The following is a 19,773-nucleotide window of genomic DNA, read 5'->3' as shown; positions in this document are numbered from 1 at the left end:
ACTCTGACAATTAAAGAAGATATATGCCTAAACTTATGTTTAATCTCCTTAGGGAGAGTTTAATTTCTGTAGCATTGGCTATTTAAATCCAACCCCTTTTTCAATAATATTAGGAAGAACACTGATCAGTTTATAATTTCCAGTGATAAGTAGACTTTTATTAACAGAGTAAAAGAAATGCCAGAGGTGTTTTACCTTTACAGAAAACATGTATATATTTTAAATGATCCAAAATAGGCATTGTTCAATTCTGGAACCATTTTGACTTTGTGTTCATTAATCCAAGACGCTACTAGAGTTGCAGTTAATGAAAGAACACTAAGTCAGGTTACAGTTGTTTCAGATTGTTGATTAGAGAGCACAATATATATTCATGAATATTGAAAAACATATTAACAAGAAACAATGTTTTGTTATGCAAATTTGAATTATCCTCTGGTAGTATGGAATTCCATTTGAAATGTTTGAAAATAACAGCATGGTATAGCTGACATATGGTGTTATTTGGAGTCAAAAGAGATGAATTTCAGGCCCAGATGCACATGTGTTGACTGGTTAAGCTTGAAGAAGTCACCTCTTTTTTTGCCAGTTTCCTTCATGGGCAAAATGACTTAACACTACTGACCTTACAGAATTATAAGAATTAAATGAGAAAATCATTTTAGTGGCTATAACCTCACAACAACCCTATGAATTTATTAACTTTTTAATTACACAAAGCTATATACAAAATATGGCAGTTAGCAATGTTGGACAAAATACAGAGATTATATTAGAATCAAAATATTGCAAAAGAGATCATTCAAGGTTGCAATCAACTTGCCTTTAAAAAGCATGTTCAAGAAGTATTTGCCTGTGATCCAAGGAGAAAACTTCACAGAAAACCTTGGAAAATTTAACAAAAGAGAGGAATGGAAATTATTCATTTACTGGTCTCAGGTGGAGTGTGCCTTTTAAAATTATTTTCTGATTCAATTGTAACCAAAAACTTACTTGAAGTCAGAGTAGAAATTATAGGCAGAGTTTATGAATTCTGAGTAGTTTAAACAGAAAAGGGAACAGATACACTACCAGCCTGCAATAACTATTTGTGTAGGTTTCAAATGTATCCCTTCTTAGAAATGAAGAGGCACCTACTTTGGTTTTATAGACTATACATCTGTCAAAGTTAAGCGTGATGAAAAGGAAGGCTGGAGGTTGAATCAAAACATGGAGCAAGATCTTCTCTGGTCTTCTGGCTACTGATCTTCGTAGATACTGAAAGTTCCTAGTGAGAATATGACCCTGAACTTGTTCTCAGGTTTTGCCGCTGGGCAGCCCAGAAATTTTAGCCCCCTAGGGAAGACCAAATAATTTTGTTAGCATCAACTACTTAGTAACTATAAGTTTTGAATCATGAGTAAACAAAAAAATGGTTTTCATGAGGGCAATTTAGAAAAAAAACAGGTAAATACCAGAAAATTTTTAAAGTTACTACTAATCTAAAATGAAAATTTAATATTCAGTGATAAAATACTGTACAATATTACATTTTCAGTTTATTTTCTTGTGTTTTAAACCACGTTTGTTGACAGCAAAATATAAGCATCAAGTCAGAAATTTAGCCATCAGGTAATGATTTATTAGAATGTGGTATATCTACCTGAGAAAATGCACTACAGCAGTTAAACATTAAGAAGACCATTTAATAGGCCTGAGAAATGTTTTTAATATAAACCAAAAAGAAAGAGCTGGAATACATGACTGTACATATATTATGTTTTCAATTATGTGAAAAATGTGGATGCTTACAGAAAAAAGATTAAAGGATTATAGTAACTGTTCTAGGGTTGGAGAGTGAGTTATAATTTTTTTTAATGCACTTTCTTCCAAAATGTTACTTATTATTAAAGCGTAATAACAAGCTCTTTTTTTAAACACACTTAAAATTATGTTTATTTGCTGTTTTAATAGGCCTTTGTCCAAAAGGCAGTCAGTTTTTAAATTGCCTTTGTCCAAAAGTAATTATTTTTTAAGAACAATAGATGAAATCAAATTTCCTTATTCTTCCTAGAGACAAGTTATGTTGATTTTATTAAGTAAACTAATATTAAAATTAATATTACCAGTTTTTAGCTTTGGCTAGGTAATAAAATTATACATGTCAGATATTATTTAAAGCACAAAAAGTCCACTGGAAAGCATCATCCTCAGCAAACTGACACAAGAACAGAAAATGAAACACCGCATATTCTCACTCATAGGTGGGTGATGAAAAATAAGAACACATGGACACAGAAAGGGGAGTACTAAACACTGGGGTCTATTGGGGAGAAAAGGGGAGGGCCAGTGGGAGGGGGAGGTGGGGAGGGATAGCCTGGGGAGAAAAGGCAAATGTGGGTGAAGGGGAGAAGAAAAGAAAGCACACTGCCATGTGTGTACCTACGCAACTGTCTTGCATGCTCTGCTCATGTACCCCAAAACCTATAATCCAATAAAAAATTAAAAAAAAAAAAAAAGTCCAAGTAAGAAAAGGGTACCTGTAAAGTAGAAACATTTATTAAATAAAACAAATTAAATTCCCAAATTTCCTCCATGCATTGGTTTTATTACGATTAGACAGAATTTTTTAAATTTACTACTTGACAATAGGTCTTTTAGAGTTTTAACTGTGAAATGGACTTTGAGGAAAGAATTATTATGTTTGGCTTCATTATAAACTATTATCTATTTGACAAGTAAGTATTTGAGAGAAACTTATCCTGACCAAGAAATATTAGGAAAAATTAACAATTATTAAATGAAAAGAAAGGAAATATGACTCCAAAAGGGTAAGGAACAAGAAAAACAGGAAGGAAAAAAATTAAAGCTTTCAACTGGCCTGGAGATTTAGATTCCGTTTAATTCTGCTGGATTGCCATTTCTGTTGTCAGTCCATAATCTTAAAAGAACTAGTTCCTTAGTCTCAAAACTATTTGCCAACCTAACATTTAGTAAAGGCAAAACTTCTTTGATTTGCTATAGACAGAATTCTGATGAGACAGCCAACACTTGTCTTTCTTGGGCTGCCTTTTACCTACTTCCCTCTGCATTTTGAAGAACCCCTATATTCTATCTTGCGATCCCAGGAAACCTTTCCCCCTTTCTATCCTTGTCTTGTTACGTTTTTGCACATTAGGACAACATCCAGTCTTCCTTCCTTTTATTTCTAATTAACTCACGAGTGCCCAGTGAAAATTAAGTCTTTAACTGCATTAAAAGTTGTAAAATTAAAAATTATGCCCTCATGTTAGCCCATGTTACTGGTGGAGGGTGTCCAAGTTCTTGAACAAATAACTGGACAAAACGCACAAACAAAGCAAGGAAAGAATGAAGTAACAAAAGCAGAGGTTTGTTGAAAATGAAAGTACACTCCACAGGGTGGGAGCCGACTGAGCATAAGGGCTCAAGAGCCTGGTTGCAGAATTTTCTGGGGTTTAAATACCCTCTAGGGGTGTCCCACTGATTACTTGGTATACATGCTATGTATATTAGGTAGTGGTCCACAGTTAGTCTGATTGGTTGCAGGAGGGGACCAATCAGAGGCTGAAGTGAAGTTACAAAGTTACACCCTATGCAAATGAAGACTTTGCCCACGACCAGCTTGACTGGTTGCGGTTGTGGAAGGGGACCAATCAGAGGTACTTTCAATCTTTCATCTGCCAAATGCAGAAAAAGGTGGTGGGGTAAAAGGTGTACAAAGAAAGTAGCTTCTCATCCTTTTGTTACTTGGGCATGGCAAGTTGGGGGTTTTCCATTTTAGTTAGTTCTAGGAAGTTGGCATAAATCAGCCTTAGGTTCCCTACCTCCAAACTCTATTCTCCTGCCTCACCCATTCCCAGTTTTGTTTTATAAATGACCTGTCACATTATGGTGAAAGTCATCCAGCCAGGCGTGGTGGTTCACGCCTATAATCCCCGCACTTTAGGAGGCCAAGTTGGGCAGATCACTTCAGTCCAGGAGTTTGAGACCAGCCTGGGCAATATAGCAAAATGCTATCTCTACAAAAAATACAAAAATATGTAGTTGGGTGTGGTGAGGTGAAAGAATTGCTTGAGCCTGGGAGGCAGAGGTTGCAGTGACATTGCACCACTGCACTCCAGCCTGGGTGACAGAGTGATACTGTCTCAAAAAAAGAAAATTTTAAAAAAAAAAAAAAGCAAGAGAAAAGAAAAATAGTCATTTTCCTTTGAAGCAACTCACCAAAATATGCAGAGAACAGAGGACACTCACCGTAGGAATTTATACCAAAGGAAAGTTGTTTAGTAATGTATTAAGTATATTACTAAAATATATGCCCCATACTAAAAGCAGATCACAAATACAGTAAGCAAGTGTGGCTCTTTCTCAGCATAAGATCAGGCCATGCCACCGTTGGGGGCTTGGTAATCCTTGGATAGGGAAAGCAATAGAAATATTGATAAACACTTTTGTTCCCTACAAAATAGTAGTAAATTACATTATAATTAAAGTAGCAATGAATATAGTTAACTTTACTTGGCCTGTATTTTCACTATAGCACTCTTATATCATTATATGTTTTAATTTTTTTAAGAGTTTTTCTTAACCCGATTTATAGATTGGCTCATTTAATGAACCTGTAAAACTGCACATTGGTGGCCTAGGGACATGATCCTTCTAAAAGAGTTTGCCTTTCATTTCAAGCAGCAACTTCTACTCTAGAGGAGATCAGTCAATTGGCATATTTTCTTTGCACTCACAGTTTTGGGTGTTATAGCTCATGCAAAGTGCCTTTGTATTTTGGTTCACTGACTTAAGGTGCTCTGTGACTTCAACTTATAAATAACTAATGTAGACCTTGTTTTGTGATTGAAATGAGGGGCAGGTCTAGCTGACCCTTTTGATTCTCAAGCCCCTAGTGGTACGGATGATATTCATAACCTTTTCAGCCTCATCCTGCCTGTGCTTTTTGAAGTAAACTATAATGTGTTGACATCCATGACCTGTTCTTTGCTAGCCGTTCTTCAGCTCTAATGGACTTTGCTTATTCACAGAAGATGGCACCTCTCTTGAACTCTGTCTCATTTCATTTCTTTTCCTTTTCAGATATCACTCAGTTTTTCCCCAGCATGTTCTAAATCATTTTTGAACACTGTAAATCTCTAATGTAGGAGATATTCCTAGTACTAAGGAATTTTGCTTTAAATTTTGTTTAATAGTGCTTTTTGTGCTTTTCCCACTCCATAATATAAGTTTTAATGTCTCTAGATGAATGTTTTAAAGCCAGTCTATCTTAACATTTATTATATTTCATATATTGTTTCCTAAAAAGGAATGAAACATTTTCATCTGTATGTATAAACGAGATGTAATTTTATGAATTAACCTATTATATAAGTTTAGTTTTCTTCCCATTCTAGTTTTTCATTTCTGACTTTCATATTAGATTGTATTTATTGACAGTTTTTATAAGAATGTAATCCAATATTTCACTCTGTCACAATAAAATAGGTAGCAATCATAATTCTAAGTCAATAATGCTACTTTCTTTATAGTGAATAATGTAATTACATGTCTGGCTCACTGGAAAATAGTCACGAAAATGAGTAAATGTATCCCCAGTATTTTTTCATTGACCTTCAAATGTGCCGTCATTTAAAAATTTGTCGTATATGTGAATGCAGTATAAATAATATTAAGCATTTGAATCTATGAATTCCATATTTTTATAAATGAGTTAACCCTTACAGTTTGATTCCTTTTATTGTTTAATGGAAATTCATTGATTGGGGCAAATATCATTTTTCACTTTGTAGCAAAAGTATTAATTTTTATTGATTTGTTGTTAAATGCATTCGTAATATCTAACTATAAAAATATCTCTCTAGTCTCAATTTGCACATCTAGCAAATGGTCAGAATAATTAAAAGATATCTTGATAAACATTTCCCACAGTAAGTAGTTAACAAAGTTTTGTCTTCATGCTAGCTCCATGTCATTCAAACTGTCTCCTTTTATCTGCAATCAGAGGAGCCTTTTGTTACTGAAAAGATTCTTAGAGTGAGCTGAAGCACCATATTGATCTGTCTCTCATAGCTGTTTGCTTTAAGCTGGTTTTACTTTTTTTTTTCCTTCTGGGCTGTTTACTGATTGAACAGTAATTTCATTTTTTTGTTCCTGTTCTGCAAGATCTTTTCCTCTTTTAAACGAATGTGCCAATAAGTGTTTGATGTGTAAGAGGAATATTTCTGTCCATAAGAAGGATAAATCTGTATTACCAAGCAAAGAAATATATTTAGGAATGAAGGTCAGCATAATTTCAACAAATTGCATGGTACTTTTGGAGCAAAGCTCCTGGTCCTTTCATACCTTACAAATAAGTTCCTCTGAGAGGTCACACTCTAAAGCCAAGAAGCATCGACTAACTATATTAGCATCCTATTTTCTTACTGAAAATTACATCTGCCAATAAATACCTACATCTGAATATTAGAGCACAACAGCAAAAAGAAAACGTTTATTGAAATTTCTACCAGGCCATTCTGTTAACCATTTCACATATTTGATAGAACTCTTGGGCATCGAACCAACTCTCAGTCCCATTTGTGTTTTGTAAAGGTTATTTGATTACCACGGGCGTGTGCCTCCACCTCCCCGTGCAGTAATTCCACTGAAGCGCCCCAGAGTGGCAGTCACAACAACTCGCAGAGGGAAAGGAGTCTTTTCCATGAAAGGTGGATCGAGATCTGCTGCCGGTGGGTCAACAGGCTCTAAATGTAAGTAATGCCCTTCATTTTATTTCTCTTTAAAGAAGGGTGTGGTTCACTATCATTGCACAAATGCCTGTATTCAGTAATTTAACCGGATAGTTATGAAGTGCCTGCTATGTATAAAGTATTAGAAAAATCATAAAATGGATAAGAAATGGTTTCTGCTTTCCGCCATACTGTGTGGCAGTAGGAGAGACAAACAAACATGTCTAACAAAACCCTAGGACCAATTTGAAAAGTGTTTTATCAGAGCAAATAACACTGTGCTCTAGGCTGAGCTTGTGTCATATTAAAGTCTTAAAATATAATATGTTGCTTTTAATGAAGAAATAATTTTACTTCCAAAGGGAGTGCATAAACTGTCTTTCAGAGAAATATGCAAAATTATTTCATGTTTTGAATGTTTTAGCAATTAAGAGAGGCAAACTATAGAGGTATTAAAATCATAATTTTCCATACTATGATAAATTATGAGATATATGTATCTGAAGATATAGTTAACATCATAAAAAATAAAATAATATTTGCATCCTTTCACATTAATTAGTAAAAAGCAGCAAGACAAACTTTCCAACTAAACAGATTGCTAAATTTTTATGTGGAGTGATTCAGAAAAAATTTAATTTTTTGTCAGAATATTATTCCTAAGGAAAGGGTAACAAAATTTCCTATATTCCTTGAGATTGCCTTTTATCAGAAAGGAAACAGATAATAAGCTGATCAAGAGGTAAAAGAATAAACACACAGAGAAAGTTGGGAACACTATATTTCATTGATTGAGGTGACATTTGACTAGTAACCTAAAGAATGTGAGGAAAAGAGAAAGTGAGCCTGAAACTGTCAGGGACAGATAATTCTATGGAGAAAGAATGGTCAGTGCAGAGACCTTAAGCTGAATAGTCAAAGAACAATAATTGGAAGACAGTGTGGCTGCAACAGAGCCAGAGAGGAAGTCGAGCTGGGGATAAGGTCAGAGAGTTAGACATACGGCAAGTTCGAATGGAGCTTGGGAAGCCACTGTAGAGACTTGGATTTACTCTGCATCCCAACCATTTAATACAAGTAGGCAAATACTATTATCCCGGTTTTATTAATGAGTAAACATAGAAAGTCATATAGCTGATAGATAGAGGAGAGCCAGAAGCAGAACCTAGGTCTTTTAGTTCTTATACCTATGTGCTATCTACTGTAGAATACTGCCTTTTATTTTAGCACTATACTAAGAAAGAATCGCTATTGAAATACTTTGTTTTTACATGAGAGCATGAAAAAAATAGTTCAAGATGCAGGAAGGTACTGATGCTTCTGAAAAAGCTAAAGTTTGGCGTGCTCAACAAGCTTTGTGGACCTAAGACAACTTCAATAGCACACTAAATAGATTTATGGATTTCTATGTAATTATGTATTCATGTATCTATTCTGTAGATAAATAAATATAAATTCCTTTTTGAGTCTTAGCAATAAAAGAAAAGGAGTTTCTGCAGCAACTTCTTGGAGGTTGGGTCATCCCAATGTGGAGTATGCACAAGTTTTTATCTCTCAAAAGTCTCCAAGCATTGAAAATTTCAATGACTTGTTTCTTTCATTGGAATAAATAAACAATGAAGTGGTTTGTATAGAAAGACAAATTGCCATGGTCAGCTACTTGGAGAAATAATGTGAAGAGACTTTACAGTTTGTAACCATTACAACATGTAATATAAGAATCTATTCTTAAGTGCAATGGTAAATCACACATGAGATTTAATTCCATCTTTTCTTTCTGGTGTGTGTGTGTGTCTGTGTGTGTGTGTGCGCGCACGCGGGAGTAAGATGTGACAGTCTTGAGAAATGGCTAAATCTGAAAATTGGACTACTAAATACAAACCAGAGATGCTTTGAAAGAAATATCGCGTTTTATTTTTTAGCAGCAATCATTCTTTGGAACTGTGAATCCTAGAGTATCTTTGTTACTCTGACAGGTATAAATAAGCAATAGGTAGAAAGATAAATTTTGGGATATAAAGTTTTTGTAAGGATAATCAAGACAAATGATCATTTAAAATCTATTCAATATATTATAATTGTGTTAATTTTACTTAAGTTTCTTAAGTGATATATCTTTATTATATTGAGCTTAAATCAAAAGGAAATGTTTCAAATAAAACACTGGGGAAAAGCACTTTAAAAGATTTATCATGAGGATTAAATCTAAGCTTGGAGGTAGAACAGTCATGTGGCTGCCAGCATCAATAAGACAGCTCTAAGGGATTACTGCAAAGAGACAAGCAAGCCACAGGCTATAGGTACAACCCCAATAAGATACTTGAGTTGGGGAGCTTGGCAGGCCTGATTTACATGGTAGAGAATGGGGGCCCCTGGGACTACTCCAAGGCAGCCATGCAGCAGAGTTTCTGTGTAGTAGTTAATGTCAATGGTCAGAGATTACCTAGAAACAGGGGCAGCCAGCCATGATGTACTTGAGCATGATGCCAGCCCCCTGTTATCATAGAAAGACAACAGACTGATCAATTCTATTCATTTTATATAGTGCTATACATTTAGGGCTCAAGTCACAAAAGTTAACTATTGATTAGTGTTATTTTAGTGAAACAGTAATAAAAATTATCTATAATTCACTGGCAAGCATAACTAGAATCATGATTTAATATTTTTTAGGAGCATATTGGCAGATTATATTATGTATACATATATGTACATAAAATATATACGTGCATGTATAAATATTCATTAATTGATATTACTTTTTATAATTAGGTTGCTTCCTGGAAATAACAAAAGTTCCAAACTCAAATCACAAATGAAAAAGTTCAGTAAAGTTTAGAATATAGTATGTTAATATTGATATAATCTGAATAAAGACTTACTAAGCTATATATCTTACTCTTTTATTAATAGCTGTTTGCCAGTATTAATGATTTGGCAAGTTCAGAAGAGGAAATTAATGTTATAGCTTGGATGATTTTCCTTTCTTATTTCATAATTTGTAATATGATTGAATTCTGCTGAGAACTATATAAAGAAAAATATATTAATGTGGTAATTTATCAAAGATGAATACTGATAAGCAGTTTAAATGGATTGCTTTAAAATAAATAGATTGCCACTAGGTATTTCTGTCCCTTTTCAAATCAAATTGAACTAAAACTCTAATCAACTTGTCCTGTACTGACATCATAGCTTCATAAAATAAAGAAAATGTGATATTGCAGATTGGCATTTTACAAAAGAGAAAACACGAATATCAGTGAGCGTTAGCTGTAGTTTCTAAGGGCAAAAATTGGTGCCCTCTGGAAAAAATATGCTATCAAATCAATTTCTTTAAAGAATTAATTTAAATTCTAATGTCTAACAATAAAGACTCTAGTAAGTTTGAAATGCCTTTGGGGACCTGTCAATGAACTTTCAGTGACAGAATAGGTGACAAACTAATATCAATGCCCTAAAGCATCAAACAGGAAATTAAAGACAGTTCAATTAAAGTCAAAATTGAGAATGTATCCCCAATGCTAAGAAAGCTTTCTTATGTTGGGTCCCTCCCCTCAAAAGCATGTGATTGAAATACAGAGATAAAGCATCAACCAGAGAAATAATATTAATACTCAGCAACATATCTTTAAATATTCCCATCTATCCATTATCCTAGGCAAAATATATTCTGCTTTAGACATTCTTAAAGTGAGAAAGTACTATTGGCCAGAGAGGTTAGAGAAGGCTTAATAGAGGATTTTGAATTGAGTTTAGAAGAACCAGTGGATTCGAAAAGACAAAATGAGAGAGACTTGCTTTCTGGGAGGCAGGATGTGGGTCAAGAAGAACAGAGGCTTTGTTGTCAGGTGCCTGGGGTGGAGTCTGTTCCACAGCATACTACCACGGTAGCCTTAGGGAAATCCTTTAACATCTATATACCTCTAATTTCTGTCTGGAAATTGAAAATAATATACTGTGTATCCAACAGTGATTTTAAGAATTAAACTACTTATGTATATAAAATGCGTAGGCACATAGTAATGTTTAAAGAGTTTAATTATTCCTACTACTACTACAATTATTATAGCAGCTAAGAGCATGGAATATAAAATTGCTGCACCTAGAATCCAATAGTGCCTCAGCCATTTATTATCTGTGCCTTAGTTTCCTCATCTATAAAATGGGAATGATAATCTTACTGCCTTCTCTGTAGAGTTGTTGTGAGGATTAAATGAGGTAGCACATGTAGAGCTCTTAGAACGGTGTCAGCTATTATAAAAGTCTTAATAGATAAAAAAAATAGAATAGTCAAATTAGTAACTATTATATGAAGTAAATATTTATTGCTAGGAATGTCAGGACATTATTATTAAACAAGATGTAAAATTGAGTAAAAGTAATGAAAAACTGTGCAGAATATTGAAGGGTTTGGATTTCATGCGGAGCAAGATAAAAAATTCTCAGCAAAGTGCTACCTGCTCAAAATGATATTCTAGGAAACCTACATGAGTGTCATTAGTTGGCGAGGACTGCCATAACAAAGTACCGCAGTCTGGGGGGGCTTAAACAACAGAAATTTATTTTCTCACAATGATGGAGGCTGGAAGTTGGAGATCAAAGTGTCAGAAGGCTTGGTTCCTTCTGATGGCTGTGAGGTAAGGATCTGTGTCAGTCCTCTCTCCTTGACAGATTGATGACCATCAACTCCCCATGTCTTCACACCATCTTCCCTGTGTGTGTGTCTTGTCTAATAAATTTCCTCTTCTTATATGAACAAGTTTAGACCCCTCTATGTTACAAGGGCATCACCTGTCCTCTAACTTCAGGCCAGTTTTTCACTTTTTTTTATTATGGAATTTACACTCTTCTGCTTCATGTCATAGTTATTTGTATGCACATCTAATCTATTTTTAATTACAAATTCATTCAAGTTAATTATGCTTTACCAGAGTATACTCTAAACATTTGTGAAATGTGAGATCACTATTATTTTTGCTTTTTGCATTTGACTTCTTGTCATACCTTTTATATTTGACTTGGAGCCACATCTTTAGAAATGCTACAGCTCAGAGAAAATTCGTTACAGAATATGTTGCATCAGTCGGTGAAACAAGGAGACAAATTCTGGCCTACACTCCAGGGTCTAAAAGAAATCAGTGTAATGTGTATTTTCAAGCTACATGATTTGAGATCTACTAGTTCTATTATTTACGAGGCTGTTTTTGCTTGCTAAAATCTAAATTATCTTTTTAGTCATAACTCAAAGACCTATTCTTTTATGACTATTTTCTCAATCACTTATCATCAAAATTAATTAATTTTTCTCTTTGCCCACACACTTGACACAAGTTCAATTAATCAGCACCTACCACAGACAGGCACCTGGTACTAATTTTCCATCAATGAAACAGACATGACCCATGAGGAACTGATATTCCATAAACAAAATAGGTATGATCTTTCATTTTCAGGCTCTTACTATCTGGTTGGAAGCAGGAGGAACCAAAAAATTTTAAAATGGGAGATAATTTCATTACCAAGTGACAAAAGATTTTCACTACTTCTCATTTTTTTTGTATTTTATGTTCTATATATAATAAATTACTTATATATTTATTTTTGGTCACTAGTTATAGAGTCCATGAGACCAGGGAGACAGTTCACTATGATGAGAAGCTCATGATGAGCACTGGGGGATAGCAAGGTAGGACCTAAACACCCATGGCTTTGAAGTCAGGCAGCCCACTCTAAACTTGAATTGTTGCCTCTTTGCTAAATCAATCTTTTCTTAAGGAACATTTTTTAAAAAATTTTTAGGAACAGGGTATCACTCTGTCACCCAGGCTGGAATGCAGTGGCCTGAAGGCTGGAATGCAGTGGCATGAATGCATAGCTCACTGTAACCTCGAACTCCTACACTCAAGCCAGCTCCTCTCACCTCATCCTCCCAAGGAGCTAGGAATACAGACATGCACCACCATGCCTGGCTTATTTTCTTATTTGTGTGTGTGGAGATGGGGATCTCAGCATGTTGCCCAAGCTGATCTCGAATTCCTGGCTCAAGCAATTCTCCTACCTCAGCCTCCCAAATCCCTGGGACTATAGGCTGAGCCACTAGGCACAGCCTGCTAAGCAATCTTAAACACATGACTTAACTTCTCTAATATTCACCATTCAAATACAAAATTAAGTTTAACAATTCTGATTTTTATATTTGAAATAAATGAAATTATATACATGCAGCTTCTAATGGAATGCAAGATGAACAGATGCAGACAGTAGGCATTTAATGAATACTTATTAAATAAAATCCACTCATTCTCTATTTTCTTTCAAAAAAAAAAGAATGGGTATAGATGTATGTAGGCATAGGTCTTATGAATACATACTATATATGCATATATATGTAATTCCCTATTCTAGGAAATTTGATCTATGGGGTGGGTAATAACCAGTTGCTCCAATTTATTTTAGCAAAATACCTTAAAGTTTGGCTTTTGAAAATTATTTCCAAGACTAGCAAATTAGCCTTGTCATATTAAATTAGCTTAGAATTTGCATTATATGTTATGTTACAAGGGTATCATCTATCCTGTAACTTCAGGCCAGTTGTTCATTTTCTTATTATTGGGACTTTTTGTATATATAGACAGAGACAGATAAAAGCAGAGCCGAGGCATTGAAGTGATCATGATAAAGATTTCTAGAAACCTTCCTTTTCTTTTCCTGAATATTACTGAATTAAACATAGTGGTTCCTTAATTCATAGTGAAGGAAAGAACTGAAACTGACACAGATCCTTACCTCACAGCCATCAGAAGGAACCAAGCCTTCTGACACTTTGATCTCCAACTTCCAGCCTCCATAAAAACACAAACCAATAAACCAGTAAACCACTGCTACCCCACTTTATAGACACTACATTAGAAAACAATTAGAAATATAGACTCGTCTGGCCAGAACTTAGAAGTCTCCAGGGAGCCAAGGTTTCATTTAAGTCTAGACTCATGTCTAGCTCTGTAAGAACATTTTTCAGTTTCACATCAACTGAAGCTGCATGGCACAATAAAAAGCGTAGAATTAAAATTAAGAAAATCTAGGTTTGAGCCTGAACTGTTACGTGGGTATATCATGTGATTTTGGGAAACTCATGTTCATCTTTAGATTCTCAGGTTCTTTAACATTGAAATACTGTACTTAAAAGTGATTTATAAATTAAGTGCTATACAAATTATATTTATTTCTTTATTTTTGACATTCAAATAATATATTAATTGATGGGGAAACAACAATGTGTTTTTTTTTTTTTTTTTTTTTTTTTTGAGATGGAGTTTTGCTCTTGTTACCCAGGCTGGAGTGCAATGGCGCGATCTCGGCTCACAGCAAACTCCGCCTCCTGGGTTCGGGCAATTCTCCTGCCTCAGCCTCCCGAGTAGCTGAGATTACAGGCACGCGCCACCATGCCCAGCTAATTTTTTGTATTTTTAGTAGAGACGGGGTTTCACCATGTTGACCAGGATGGTCTCGATCTCTTGACCTCGTGATCCACCCACCTCGGCCTCCCAAAATGCTGGGATTACAGGCTTGAGCCACCACGCCCGGCCAACAATGTGATTTATTGTCAAAGTCCACATGATTACAAACATTTTTTTCAGTTTTCTAGATATTTGATAGGAAGCATAGTATTAGTAAGGGAGGTTATATAGTTATCTAGAGCAGGATTTCTACAGTTTGGCATGATCGGCATTTTGGGTCAGATAACTCTATGGAGTGGTGTGGGCTATCCTGTGCATTTTAAGATGTTGAGCATACTAAATGCCCATTAGAAACCAGTAGCACCACCCCCTGCAGGTCATAACAAGCAAAAATGTCTCTCCAGACATAGCAGAATCTCTCCTGTAGAGCAAAATCACTCTCTGTTGAGAACCACTGATCTAGACAGTTAGTTAGCTGAAGCTTCTTTATTTACCACAAATAGACTCGACCCAAAGATGATTAAAATAAACTGAAATATTTTTTACTACATAAGTCAGAAATGCACATTTTTATATATAGGCAGATGGTATCATCTCATGTGCCTAATATTCTTTTGGGATTATATCTCATGTCACAGCAGAAGATGCAATCATTTTGTCAACTGTATCACAATGTAATAGCACCAAATAAATGAACTCTATAGAGAAAGCCAACCTGAAATGACTTAATGTAACTTAGTTTTTGAAACAAAAATACTACAGTGATACTTTAGGAAAATATATAAGATTATCTGTATGGTGCAACTTGACTTCTATTTCTCTAGTGTTCTTCTTGCCTAAAAATAAGCTAAAGTAATTTGTCCTAGGAACTTTGTAATTTATTAAATTTATCGTTTTGCTGAATTTGTTTGGTAATTCTAAATTCAAGGCCTATGATCACCCGTAGAAAAATCAGTTGTCTTCAACAAAACCACAAGAGGTTTTTATTATGACAGTATGGTTGCTTTTGTAGATAATTTTTGATACGATTTTTTTGTGGTAAAGTTTATCTAGAGAAAAAGAGAAAATATATTTTTTCCTCTGAAGAAAGTATTACCAATGTCTTCTAAAATACCTGTAATGTATGTATATATGCTCAACTACCAGAGACTAGTAAGCAAAAACAGGGACTTAATGTAATTCACTGTGCAGTAGAGAGATTATTAACAGGAAGGGGAAAAGTAGAAAATGAAAGCAGAGGACAGATAGAGCAGTATACCAGAGACAGTAGAGGTGGCTCATTCCAGGCATTCCATCTAGAAATCAGATGTAATAGCACAAATCATACCCCATATATAGATAATGACTGCATGAAAAACAGTAGAAAGTGGACTTAGACTAATTGGACCAGGTAAGGGGCAAGCCTTTTCCACGGATAGCACTGAGATATTGAAATGTGATGAGAATACGACTCCTCAAGTTGCTCAAGAGGTAACCAAGACAATTTGCAGAGCCTGCTTTGCAGGACCCTAGATGAACATTTGCTACTCAATTCTAAGAGAGGAATTGAGCAGCCTGCATAGGGTTAGAAACTCACTCGAACATTTCCTAGTAGGGTCCAGGAAAGAACTGACAGGACCTCTCTGGATTTCCATGTTACATTTATTTGAGCATTGTTTCTTGAGCAACATTAGCCTATTAGACCCAAATCATATAATAATCCAGCTGTGATCTGAAAAATGTTCTTATAGAGCTAGACATGAGTCTAGACTTAAATGAAACCTTGGCTCCCTGAAGACTTCTAAGTTCTGGCCAGATGAGTCTTTCTAATGTAGTTTCTATAAAGTGGTTTATGTTTTTTTAAGGCAATACATAAACTTAAATTAGTCAACTGCATTCCTGGGCTAAGGAGTAGCTCTAGTTGCTAAGAAATATATTCTGTTAGTTTTCAGCCATAGTCCTATTTCTTCTGCACTGAAATGTAATGATATAAGATAAAATAGTTTCTATTAAATGTAATACATTTAAGTAAAACTACATATGCTTTCATCAAAAAGAATGAGTACCATTCTTCAAAGCAGAATCAATTTGCAATTGTGACAGATGATGTTTTTCAAATTCAGCTGCAATTCCACAATGGTACTTTGATGTCTTTGAAGTAATTGACATAAGGAGTGATTCTCTATTTCACACTGTTCTACTTTCAGTTTAGTAGTTCATAATAGGGATACTCCAGAGGGCCCATGCTTCTTGCAGTTTTTATTTTGCAAACTACTTTACATAGTAAATAAAAGTCTGCTTTAAAAAGAAAATCTGATTTCACAATGGAAAAGTTTTCTCATTTTTATATAAAAATCTGTTCTTCCCTTGAGACTTAGTGTTTCTGATCCATAACATGTTATGTATATTACATCATTTATCTTAATTGACAAATAGTTCTATTTTAAGGAAACATAGATTGCATATTTTTGTTTTTTCAAAAAAAGTCTAAAGACTAAAGAATCAAGCTAAACACTCTAATTTCCTCAGAAATTTCCAGGAAATATCTATTCTGAGATGATTAGAAACCTGAAAGAAAAGAGACAGAAGAAAACTAGACTGGAATCAAATGGGTCCAAGAGCTTGAAACTTGGCTTTTGACTGAGGTGTGAAAACTGCCAGTCCACCCAATAAAAGCTTTAAGGCAGGTGTAGCTGTTGCATAGTGATAGCTTTAAAATCTTCAATCTCTGATAGTTGTGGACTCAAAATATTTCTAAATTCCATTATCCATTTACATAACCCTCTGTCAAAGGTTTAGGATTAAATGTTCATGTCACTGAGAATCTCTATTTTTGTAACTCGCAAAAATCATCCAGTATTTCAGGATCACTAGAAGTAATGAAAAGTTGGTAAAACTGAAATGGTTCTCAGAAAAATAAAATAAAGATAGTGCAGTAAAATTTTACAAATATAAATATGTTTTATTTAAAGAATTATCTTTGAAATATGAGATTGTTCTTTCCTAAGCCCTTTTTTCTTACAAAATAATTACTATAGTCAATAGTAGGCTATTTATTGTTGTTTTTAACATCCATACTTGGCAAAATGAAATGTGTCAGTCTTACGTTAGTCCCCATTTGTTTTCTTTGAAACTATACTAAACTCTAAACATCTAGCATGGGAACCAGTACTATTGAAAATATCAATGGGAAGTTCAGTAATTTTCCTTTCCATCAAGCCCAGGGCTTAGAGGGAGGCATGCACAACCCCTGCCTTATTTTTTGTTAGACAGACTAAAGCTTCATAGCAACTTTGAGAGAGCTGGAAAAACATTTTCTTTAAAGGATACATTTTATTTCCTGGTTCTAATCTTCAAGCAGCTGGGTTAAAATATCATTGATTGCTGAAATATATATTATATATGTAGCACCTCAAAGTAGTATTAACATACCTGTCATAATTTAATTATTCTTCATCTGAATCCCTCTCACATTGCAGATTTACTCTATTTGCTAAAATTTAATTTAGCATCATTTGGTTATTTTATAAAATATTTCTAAATTCCATTATCCATTTCCATAACCTTCCGTCAAAAGATGTAGGATTAAAGGCTCATGTCACTGAAAATCCGTATGTGTATTTGACAAAATTATCCAGTGTTCCAGGATCTCTAGAAGTAATAAGAAGTTGATAAAACCGAAAAAATATCCTATGTGATTTGACACAGACTTCAGAAACACGGGGTGCCTGTGAGCTGGGTCCTAGGTGAGTTATGGTACATCTGATGCTCTGTTGTCTTCTTTCTTCTTTCTCCTTTCCAGTGAAATCAGATGAGCTACAGACCATCAAGAAAGAATTAACCCAGATCAAAACTAAAATTGACTCCTTGCTAGGACGCCTGGAGAAGATTGAGAAACAGCAGAAGGCGGAGGCAGGTAAGTGAAAAGGACCCATGGTCACAGACAGGTGGGAATTAAACCAGTGAAATGTTGTCAATCAGAGAGACAGTACGGGGCCAGGGAGATGCTGGCTGAGTTTAACAGCGTTTAATACAGATATGTCAACAATGTCTTAAGCCAAGAGTTGCAATGATGAAATGGGATTTTTTTTTTTACTTTTATTGTAGATGAACCAATTTTTCTAAGACTCATACTAAAAAGAAAATGCAAGGAAAAATGTTTTGATGGTATAATCCACAGAAGTTGAGTCATAATTGAAAGTTTATCTCATATCAAGTAACCTTTCAGAAAATAAAATCAATTAACAGAATAATGCTATCAAGCTAATGTAATATTCATATATAATTAAATTAACTACAGCAAAATTTGACAGGTTTCAAAAATTATTATAATACCAACCTGCCTTTGCTGCCACCCTGAAAAACTTCAATACCCAAATTTAGGAACGTCAAGATTAAGGCATGCCCCTGGCCCCCACAGGCCAAGTTATTTGATTATATATTTTACAATTTAATAGCCTCTGTCCTTTGAATTATCAGTCCTGACCCAGCTCCTTTTTAGTACAAGTCTAATGCTCTTTTCATATGGCTACAGATACTTTTTGAGTCACAGTATGTGAGAACTGGTATAAACTTGATGGTAGGCCACAGTTTGAAAAGTGTGTTCTAAAAGAAGCCTCCTTGGAGTTAAGATGGGGATTAGGAAGATATCCAGTAAGTAGACAGACTCACACCTCTTCAAAACCCAGCCATTGCTCTGACCATTGTAACTTCCCTGTATCTGTTTACTTACTGGCATTCAATATAAGACTTAATTTGCTGGAAGAGTTCCACTTCTTACAAAATAAATAAATAATACAGTGTGAAAGCCCCTAATAAATCCAACCTCTTCATTTTGCAGATAAGAAAACAAAGGCTCAGGAAGGTAAACTGATTTTTCTAGACCTGTACATCTAGTTAGTGATAGACCTGAGTCTCAAACACAGGGCTCGTTACTGAATTCAGTGCCCTTTTGCATTTACAGCCTCAATTTCAAGTTCTCCTCAGGGCTCTGTCTTAGGATTTCACTGAAGTGAAGTAAGCCCATCTGGGCAACACGTAAACAATGAGAACTCTTGGAAACCTAGGTCCCTGAGCTACCACACACAGGAGCCTGTCAGTTTGTTTACTCTTATCACTGCGGTGAGGGCTGGAGCTTACCTTTGGAGGTTAGCCATATAGGGCTCAAGAATGAAAAGAAGAAGATTTGAGGTGGGAGTGTAGCATAATGGATGAGAGAAATAAACTCTGGTTCAAATCATCACATACAACACACACAATTTGGATACTCATGGCTGCCTCACATGGTGAGTAATGAACAAAGTAGCATATATAAATTATATAGCACAGAGTTAAAAATATAATAATGGAGTTAAGGATCATAACGACACACATATGTATAGGCAAATGAACATTTCCTCCTACTTTCATGCAGCCCATTTAAAAAACACACACACACACACACACACACACAAGCCATGTACCTAGCATATGGTTGACTCGCACTAACACTTGTTAAGGTAGATGAGGAATGATAGACTAAATGGAATTTTTTTAATTAAAAATTTCTATCACAAATGTATTTTCTATTCAGAAAGGTACACTGACTACACTTTTAAATA

At 34.8% G+C, this 19,773-nt stretch overlaps 1 protein-coding gene across 22 annotated transcripts in view; it reads left to right on the top strand.

Annotated features, from left to right (window-relative positions):
- RALYL (RALY RNA binding protein like) overlaps positions 1-19,773 on the top strand; it is a 765,327-nt gene that overhangs the window by 682,890 nt on the left and 62,664 nt on the right. For all 22 annotated transcript variants that reach the window (XM_078352738.1, XM_035276603.3, XM_054246386.2 and 19 more), the window contains 2 exons: positions 6,598-6,755; positions 17,976-18,089. In XM_078352738.1, coding sequence (XP_078208864.1) covers positions 6,598-6,755; positions 17,976-18,089 — 272 coding nt within the window. The remainder of the gene's footprint in view (positions 1-6,597; positions 6,756-17,975; positions 18,090-19,773) is intronic.

This window comes from Callithrix jacchus, chromosome 16 (genome assembly GCF_049354715.1).
Source record: "Callithrix jacchus isolate 240 chromosome 16, calJac240_pri, whole genome shotgun sequence".
Taxonomy (NCBI): domain Eukaryota; kingdom Metazoa; phylum Chordata; class Mammalia; order Primates; family Cebidae; genus Callithrix; species Callithrix jacchus.
This window is presented reverse-complemented; position numbering and strand designations above follow the sequence as displayed.